The 9,960-nt window shown below is 40.6% G+C and overlaps 1 protein-coding gene across 1 annotated transcript in view; it reads left to right on the top strand.

Moving 5' to 3' along the window:
* Positions 1-270: 270 nt before the first annotated feature.
* Positions 271-9,960, top strand: part of MTPN (myotrophin) — a 58,545-nt gene continuing 48,855 nt past the window's right edge. Inside the window, exon 1 of the mRNA XM_045495783.1 lies at positions 271-708. Within this exon, the coding sequence (XP_045351739.1) occupies positions 637-708 (72 nt within the window). The 5' untranslated portion in view covers positions 271-636. The remainder of the gene's footprint in view (positions 709-9,960) is intronic.

The following is a 9,960-nucleotide window of genomic DNA, read 5'->3' as shown; positions in this document are numbered from 1 at the left end:
GGGGAAGGAGGGGGGGGTGAAAAGGGAAGGAATTCAAATCAAACATTCCTACTGCACACTTTTAGAAGGTGAGCAAGATGCCCTCCAAGGTTGTGTTTTAAAGAAAAAGTTCTTCCCACGTGTAGTGTGCAGAAACGTCCTGGTTCCACCTGAAATACCCCAACCACCCCTCCACTAGCTGCCCTCCCCGCCTGCGGCCTCGCTACGCTGGCCTTTCAGTCCCGCCCACTCCCGACCCCGTCAACCAGCCTGCCTAGCCACTGCGCCTGCGCCCATGGAGCGCTCCGCTGCGCGCCGTCGGGGCGGGGTCGAGAGCGGGGCGTTCCGCCGAGGGGAAGAGGAAGAGGAAGTTGGGGGAGGATCCTAGCTGGGAGTGAACCGGAAGTGTAAGCGCTCTTGCTTCTCTTCGGCCAGGCGGAATCTGCTCTGCTGGGCCCGGTGGCCGCAAAAGAACTTTCTGTTTCCCGCCCCAACGGTCGCCGCGGCCAACTGCCTCGCCCGCCTGGCAGCCTTTCCCACCTTCTCTTCCCTTCGGCTCCGCGCGGCCCTGTCTCCCTCTCGCCCCGCGGTATCCGCTTGCTGCTACCACCGCCTCCTCGTCTTCTGCCCGGCCGAGCGGCCCGCCCCGCTGCAGTGATGTGCGACAAGGAGTTCATGTGGGCCCTGAAAAACGGAGACTTGGATGAGGTGAAAGACTATGTGGCCAAGGTAAGCGGCGACGAGTGGAGTACGCGAGAGCACGGAGGTGGGATGCCGATGGATGGGGCTGAGGAAGCTGACGGGAGCTGGGTTGGCGGGGGTGGGGGCGGCGGGGGGTGGGGGGGGAGGAGAACCAGCCGGGATGGAGGTGGCACCGTGGAGAGAAGGGAGTCCGGGAGCGTCTATATTGAGGGAAGGGGTCCTGATGACGCGGTCGCGTTCCGTGCCAGGTAAACTGCTCGGTGGTTCAGTCAGGCTCTTGTCTGCCTGCCTCCCTGGGGGGAGGGGAGGAGTGGTCACCCTCTGTTAGGGTCCCTTCTGAGCCCTGGTCACTTGAGTCTGGCCCTCTTCTATGCCTGAGTTACTTAAACCTTGCTTTGAATGGGGTAATTCTCCATCTTGGACCTGCCGGTTGCTGAATGAATCAGAGGAACGTCGTCTTGAACTTTGAGCCGGTTAAGAATTTAAAGTAGTCATTGACCGTGAAAAAAGAGTGCCGAAAATAGCAATGGTTAAAATTCTGAAACTTGGTATCACTTCACTGTGAAGCCTTCGCTTTGGGTGTGGCCTTTTTCGTCTCCCACACTACAACACATACATCCTTGCTTCAAGTGGTAACGTTGTCCATTAGCGCCGGGGGGTGTTTAAGATACAGAATAGTTTTCCAGCAGGCACGTTGACTTCAGTTACTCCATGTTGATCCTTGATCCCATCTGAAGTGAAATGCCTAAACGTGTAATAAATAGTGTGCCGTTCATTCACAGTATATTTGGGGGTAGGATCATGATGAGGAAAGCTCATCTCAAACCTACACTCAAAATGCAAAATTGAATCTGCATGGTGGTGGAGTGGTAACATTCCAGGCCGACCTGCCTCTGGACCCCAGAACTGTGCCTTTTGTAATTAGGAGAGTACTTACGTATTTTTTGTTTTAATTCGGTGGTAATGTTAAAAAAAAAAAAAAAAAAAATCCCCAAAGTGTAACCTTAAGACATAACCTTGGAGGACATCTTCTAAAAAGTGTAACTGTAGGACATAGCCGTGGGGGGCATCTGACTCACCTTCTAAGAGTGTGAGAGCTGGTTCTGGATTTTAGTTCTTCAAAGGATATGCCCACCGATGTGCTGCTTTGCCTCCAGAGATCTGTTAGGAAGCAGCTAAGCAGAAGCAGAGTTTCTTAAAACTTGCAGGATTGTGCAAGGCAAGCTGCTGCTGGTGTTTACTCTGCTTAATAAATACCATTACAATTTAGACTTTCTGCTTGCAGATCATGTGTTTAGCTATTTGCAGTGGATTTGTAGGACGCCTTCTCACTGCCCTCTCAGCTAGTGGTAGTCTGAAACCTAACTTACGGGATGTTTCAATACAAAGTTTAAAGGAAGAAATTACTGGGGCGCCTGGGTGGCTCAGTCGGTTAAGCGGCCGACTTCGGCTCAGGTCATGATCTCGCGGTCTGTGGGTTCGAGCCCCGCGTCAGGCTCTGTGTTGACAGCTCAGAGCCTGGAGCCTGTTTCAGATTCTGTGTCTCCCTCTCTCTCTGACCCTCCCCCGTTCATGCTCTGTCTCAAAAATAAATAAACATTAAAAAAAAAATTTAAAGGAAGAAATTACTGAGACACTTCGATGCCTGGTACATTTTTCAGTGATGGGACGCCGCAGTACTCGGGAAGTTGAGTGGGCTCTTGTTTTTCTGTTATGGAAGAAGCTCGGTTATTTGGTTAACTTGAAATATACAAAGTTGGTAAGTAGTAAGGGAGCTTACACCTACAGAACCAACACCATTTATGTGGTGTTTTCCTGATACATTATTTTATATCATTCTTGTGAGCCTTGTGAAATACTTTTATTAGTCCTGTTTTACAGAAACGCAGAGTACTTAAGACAAAAGTCCAAAGTTGCAGAGATAACAAATGAAGCCAGAACTGGACTGCTGGCTCCAAAACTTAGGCTCTTTAACTGCTGCATGCAGCCTCCCTGTATAAAATGTAATTGTGAAAGCATATAACGCCAAGATTTCTAGTGGGGCATTCCCAAGGTCTGCCTCAGGCAGATGAGTTACACCCACAGTTCTCAGTTACGCAGAAACACTCACGTTAAAATAATGATGGGTTGATTTTTGTTGGTTTGTTTTGGAATCAGGTCATTGTGTTGAGTTTAATTTTGTTTTTTCCCTATTACTACCAAACTGCCTATTCTCATCAAAAGAGATGTGCATGAGGGGCGCCTGGGTGGCTCAGTGGGTTAAGCATCGACTCTTGGTATCTGCTCAGGTCCTGATCTCACAGGTTGTGGGATCAAGCCCTGCAGCAGGCTCTGCACTGACAGCATGGAGCCTACTTGGGATCCTCTCTCTCTCTCTCTCTCTCTCTCTCTCTCTCTCTCTCTCTCTCTGCCTTTGCCTTGCTTGTGCGCTCTCTAAATAAACAAACAAACAAACAAAAGATGTGCATGAGGAAAACTAGACATTCAAAGAAAAGGAAGTATTAACTGGTTTATCCGAAAAGGTTTGACTGCCGTGTAGTCCTACGAACAGTGAGCTTTTTCCTTAGTTTTATTGAGCAATTTGAGTCTCTTAGAATACCGTTTGTTTTGTTAATGAAAAATAACAAAAACCGAAACCGCCAAAAACCGGCACTCCAGTTTTTACTGACTGAGTTCCCTTCAGGTGTCTCTTCACACTCTCAGGTGCTTATAACATAGTTTCTTCTGTTCTGCAGCCGTCTTCCCTGCTTGCTCATTGACTCATCTTTTTCATCCGCCAGTTTATGGTACTCTACTCATTATGACACTCTGAACTTACGTAATGTGCATTTATCTAAGTAACTGCAAAGAAAGTACATAAAGCACCGTTTGGAGTCCTCTAGTTTTCCTTGTAAGCAGTAAGAGCCTTTAAAATATTCTTCTCTACTGTGAAGATGTCTCACATAGTTAGTATACACGAATGGACCTGTAGGTGAAGCATTTTAGTATTCTCCCTCTTTAAAACTAGTATTTAAAAAAATCAGTAATTTTACTTTTCTACCTGCTTCTGACATATACAGAAATCTAAATATGGAGAGCCATAAATTACTGGTTTGGGGTGAGTTCATGAACTCTGAAAAGTAAGTTCAGAGTCCCTAGACCATTGAAAATTGTCTATCTCTAAATGGAAAAAGCAGCATATAGAGAAGATTTTAGGTTAATCCGTATTAAATGTTCATCTGTAACATTAAAACAATGTCTGAGACAGTTTGGCTTCTTGACTGACCTAAAGACCCTACTTGGTTCATTCGTTTTTCGTGGGCACCTTTCAGGTCCCAAGCACTTTGCTAGGCCAGGCCTGATAGTGAAGAAATCGGACACAGTGCTCAGGAAACTTAAGCATCTGTATTCAGCAGAGTTGTGTGGGAAAACTGTCATACCTTTAAAGAAGTTTGAAAACCGTAAGTAACATCTCACATAAAATTTGGTTTGTCCATTTGGAAAACGAGAAAGCCGGAAAGTAAGATAATCATGAGCAGCAGTAGTAGATACTCGTAGCCCCATTTTCAATCTGTATACTTCTTCTGGGTGACATTACCCTTGCCTTGTCTGCCATTTTTGCCTGTGTGTTAATTTCTTCCATTGGACTTCATTCTGCTCTCACCTGAGCTCCAGACTTTCTAATGGATAGTTCTGTTCAGATACATTCGATTGACCCCACATTGCCCTCTCCAAAACTGTTTTCATTTTTGTTGTCTCCATTTCGACTAATGACATCACGACCCTGCCGTTTCCCCAAATGAGAAATTGGGGGATCTTCCCAAATTTCTGCGTGTTATCAAGACTACCTTCTTAGTCTCTCGTCCATTCTTTACTCTCCACTCTTATCACGACCTTAGATTAATTGGCTGTGTCTTTCCCACCTGGACTGTATTTTCCTTGACTATAGTATTCCTCTCTTTCCTCGTCAACTTGCACATCTTAGGGGAGGGGATCCCTCTGTCACGTGAATTCTGGGCATGTTGTCTTTTTCGGCCAATCTCCTTCACTGCCCTTAAAATACTTTTATGATTCCCCATTATTAGTTTTTTAAAAAGCCATCTATTCCGTAAGTACACTCTGATCTGGCCGGGGCCTGCCTTTCTGCAAGCACTGTCTACAGGTCCTCTGCCCCAGACCCTGCCAGCTGTTTCTTACTTGTACGTCTTTCTATGCACTCTTTTCTTCCTCCCTGAGCAGGTCTGCTCACCTCAATCCCTAACCCCCAACCTCGTGAGCTCCTCTTAGTGCACATGTCACTTCTTCCAGAAAAACATTTGATTTCAAATGGTACACTGCTTCTTTTACTGTTTCACTTACCACATTGCTGTGACCTTGTTTACATGTCTGTCTTTAATTAGGCTCTGAGCCTCTGGAGCTTAGATATTATATTCTTTTTCATCTTTGTATCTCCAGTACAGTGCCAGGGAATTTCACACATTAAAAGCATATGTTCTGAGAAATTCTTTGTCTTCACTTAGCTACAGTTTCAACATACTTGATTAGCAATATAATTGCTATTGATTACCATTGACAGAGTGATTTATATTGCCAGGTACTAGACGATACTCTGCAAGATCTTTACCAAAATTTTCATTTGCTTTTTACCAAAGCATTTCAATATAGCTAATAGTATCCCCATTTTAAGGATGAGGAAATTGAAACCTCAGAGAAGTTAAGCAACTTAACAAGGCCACAAAGTAGCACAACTGGGATTTAAACCTAGAGCTGTCTGATTCTACAGCCCATATTGTTTTCTCACTGTATCAGTCTTCCCTGAAATGGTTATCTGGTGTCTTACCTCAGAGTAGCTTAGCATCAGCACCTTAAGAAAGAGAAAGGGGCTTATAAGAAGTAGGCACAAGTTATCTCTGATTATGAATAATGACATAGAAAAATGGCTACAATTAACAGTTTGGAAATAGCATAGAAACAGTATCTCTTATAAACTTTAAATCTCACTGGGGGCTATCTTTGCTCAGTGTACATCTATAAAGAGATGGATAGTTTGATAGCTTATGGAAACTTGTATTTATAGTCACACAGTTCTGGGGGCTTTTTTTAAGATTTTTTAAGTTTCTTCTACACCCAGTGTGTTACTTGAACCCACCACTTTGATACCAAGAGGTGGATGCTCCACCGACTGAGCCAACCGGTGCCCCACGTAGTCACACAGTCTTAACAATCTATATGTGTAATTATGATCCTGCGCGGTACAGAAAAACTTAAATTGTGTCTGTTTGCTTTAAGAAACAAAAGTTAAGTATTGAGATTTCTTTTCAGTGGTTTAAATTAAACAGACTGCAGGGGCGTCTGGGTGGTTCAATTGATTAAATGTCCGACTCTTGATTCCTGCTCTGGTCATGATCTCATAGTTCATGAGTTCAAGACCCACATCAAGGTCTGTGCTGACAGTGAAATGCTTGCTTGGGATTCTGTCTCTCCCTGTGTCTGTGCCCCTCCCCTGCTCGCTTTCTCTCTCTCTCTCCCTCTCCCTCTCCCTCCTTCTCTCTTTCAAAATAAATAAACTTTAAAATATATATAAATTAAACACATTGTAATTTTTTCAAAAAGTATGTTCTTAAAATTTTGTATGTTTGAGCACTGTGATGCCAAGTGTAAGTATAATTTCACTTACACATCATATAATTTCATTTACTTATCACATCAACCCATGAGCATAGTTAATGTTGCTAACCCCCATTTCAGAGACTAAGAGACTGAAGCAAAGATTAAATAGCTTGCCCAAGGTCATAAAGCTCTTGACTAGTGAAGCTGAGATTTGAACTCTGACTTCATAGTTCCTTGCTATGATACTTCAGCATGCCATTGACCTCCATTTCTCAGTAATGCTAGGTAACTCAGGAGATGCTGTATTATTGAGTATACAAGTGTTAAAAATAATCACAGCAGGATGGTAATTATCCATTGAGACTACTTAGGGGTGACTTTTTTGGTAGATTTTGAGGATCCAGCTGTCCTAGATAGAGGTGAATGCTTATGAGATGTATTGATAAGTTGTCCCTTATAATCTCCAGCAGGTCCCATACATGTAGTCTCTTGTTTACATGTGCTTCTTTTTCACTTGCTGTGAAATACTATACATCAGGTCTGTAACTTCCCTTTCTCTGTGGTTTCCCTTCTTTCTCTGGCCCCCATTCTAATTACATCTACCTTTGACACCCTGCTAGGTTTTAAAAGCAACAATTGTGCACTCTTTGAAAGGATAGGATCTCTTGAACCTGAGAAAAGTATCAGCTCTAATCTTGAGAAATTGCCAAGACTTATTGGGATCACTTTTCACTTTCCTAATAAAATCGGCAATTTAAAAACAGTCCTAATTCAGTCTGTCTTGCATTTATTCATTTTAGGTGGTTTCCCTTTTCTCCATTCCTTTTTTAAATTGCCAGTTTCTTATATCGAAAAGATTTGTTGCTGTGTTAAGTATGCCCTTTCTGCATCAGGGCTGGTGACTCCGTCAGAAAGCAAATATATCAGCTTGTATAAATATAGGTGCCCCCAGAAGGTATAGAACGTTTAGTGTAGATACTTTTTTTTTCTATTAGTCTGGTGTTTGTTTTGTTTTGTTTTGTTTTGTTTTAATGCAAAGGAAGACCTTTCTTATATTGGAAGGCTCATGTTCACTCAGATGTCCATAGGCTATATATAGTGTTTTGCTCTAAAATTTTAGACAGGATCCTTACACTAGTGCAGACAATTAAAAGCGCAATAAGTTAAAGAGAATTTAATTATAAAAACAACATAAGCTTATTATTTAAAAGACAACTCTGTGTTGAATAAAATAAATTGAGACGAAGTCTCTCATTGCTCAGGTTTCTTTAAAGTATTGCTCGTCAGGTGCCTGGATGGCTCAGTCCATTAACCGTCTGACTCTTAATTTCAGCTCAGGTCATGATCTCATGGCTGAGAGTTGGAGCCCCATATGGAGCTCAGTGTTGACAGGTTGGAGCCTGCTTGGGATTCTCTCTCTCTGCCCCTCCCCTACTCGCTCTCTCTCTCTCTCTCTCTCAAAAAATAAACTTGAAAAAGAAAATAAAATATAGGTTGTAGTAGGTATTTTCAAGACAGAAAAGCATAAAAAAGACAAAAATTGACCTATAATTCTATCTAGATAATTGCTGTTAACTTTAAAAAGTGAAATTCAGGAACAGATTAAAAAATGCAACAGCTATGGCTGGCTCCCTTCCCAGGTCTCTTTGAACAAAGTGAACCATTCTTAACAGTTTCACCTAATTGCAGAAAAGCACTGGAAATTTACTTATCTATTTCCCCACTTAAAAAATGATTCTGTATATACATACCTTCTGCACTTTGCTTTTTTTAATTCCTTAATAATTCATCTTAGGTTCCACATTGAAATTTATTCATCCTCTCCTTTTTTTTTTTTTTTTTTTTTTTCCCCGGTGGGACACAGCGTTCTGTTTTCTGTTTCATCGATGTACCATAGTTTATTTGACTAGTGTTCAATGCAAACATTTTTTCCGGCCTATTTTTGTAATTAAACAGTGCTGTCATGATTACCTATGTATAAACCTTGACAGCTTTTGAGGCTATATCTGTATTACCCTCCTGAGAAAGTTTTATCAACCTAGCCACAAATCAGTAAGCACATAAGACTAATTATTCTCTCACAACAGCAGCACTGGCCATCATGACACTTTGTAGTTTTTGCTGTTTGAATAGGTGAGAAATGATACGTTGCTTCAAATTGCATTTCTTTAATAAGAAAATCCAACATCAGATCTTTAGCATTTGTGTTCTTTTCCCCCAATTTCTTGTTTATTTCTTTTGTTCAGTTTTCTGTTAGGTAGTTGGTCTTTTTTTTATTGATTTGTATGAGCCCTTTATAAATTAAGGAATTTAGTTTTTTATCATATGTTTTGCAGATATTTTTTCCAGTATGTCTTTTGACTTCATCCGTTTTGTTTTTCTATAACAGTCTTTACTTTTTATGTGGTAAATCTCACTTTTTCCCCTTGTGTGACTTGGATATTTTCTATTACAGAGATCTCTTTCTTTATAAGATTATAAATTTGGTCTTCTAGAACTTTTTTCTTTTTCTTTCTTTTTTTTTTTTTTTTGGCATTTTAGGCAGTTGATACTTCTGTTATTTATTTTGAAGTAAGCCACAAAACAGGAATGTAGTTTGTGTGTTTTTCTGACAGTTTGTTTCCGTACCATTTATTGTGTAATTTTTTAATTTGTTCCTGAATTAATAATCTGAACTACTGTCTTCATCATAAACAGAATTCCAGTATGTGTTTAGATTTCTTGCTCTATTTCGCTCCATACTAAATTGTTTTAGTTACTGTAGCTTCATTATTTAGTATGGAGTAGAGCCGTTTTCCTCTTATATCCTTTTTAGAATTTTTGTAGAAAGGTGCCTTTAAGATTTTTTTCCCTTTTCTGTTGTCTCAGGGAAAATGGGAGCATTTTTTGAATGACTTCAAACTTAACCCTTATGTCTCCATAAGCATTAGACATTTTTTTTCCTAGAATGCTGGTATCATGTAATCTAAAGACCATAACGCTTTAGATTTTAATTCATTATGAACTATCTTAAGATCAGAGGATATAGTGCAGCATGGGAATATTCTATATCAAAGTATTTGTAACAGTGAAATTGTGTTTAGGCAATCAAATCACACCTGAATTGATAATTAAGAGTTAATAGGTACTATAACAAAGGCTACCTTACCGTAAGAAATACGACTGAAATTAATTTTTTTGCAACTGTATCTTTATTAATCTGATAAGCTTGGGAGGTTGGTTTTTCTTATTCTTTTTTCTTCTCTTTTCTTTATTTTCTCTTTTCTTTTTTCTTTTTTTAGTCCACAAAACATTACAAAGATGGAGAGGGGCTGTGATTACTGAAAGCAATGAGAGAAGAAACAAAAACATGAGCTGACCCAAGAAAATGAAGGGCCAAGAGTCATATTACCTTAAAGTTCTAGAGGCCCATACAATAATGAATATGTATGAATGTAACTGTGAGCTTCATGAATAGTTTAAATTTGGTCCACTTTTCTCTTATTTAAAAAATCAGACACGTGTATATTTTGGAAAGATTTCTATTTGACTATATAAAATAAAGAACATTTTGATACTTAGGTCTAAATTCTTGACCTTCTGAAAAATTTAGGCATCCAAATAAGGGGGTTTTAGAAGCTAAAATACTCTCCTTAGGGAATTTGGAATTTTATTGTTGATTTAGCTATTATGTTAATGGCTTTGGAATTA

The sequence above is a fragment of the Leopardus geoffroyi genome, chromosome A2, assembly GCF_018350155.1.
Source record: "Leopardus geoffroyi isolate Oge1 chromosome A2, O.geoffroyi_Oge1_pat1.0, whole genome shotgun sequence".
NCBI classification, from domain to species: Eukaryota; Metazoa; Chordata; class Mammalia; order Carnivora; family Felidae; genus Leopardus; species Leopardus geoffroyi.
The sequence above is the reverse complement of the archived record's forward strand: the minus strand, read 5'-3'. Positions and strand labels throughout refer to the sequence as shown.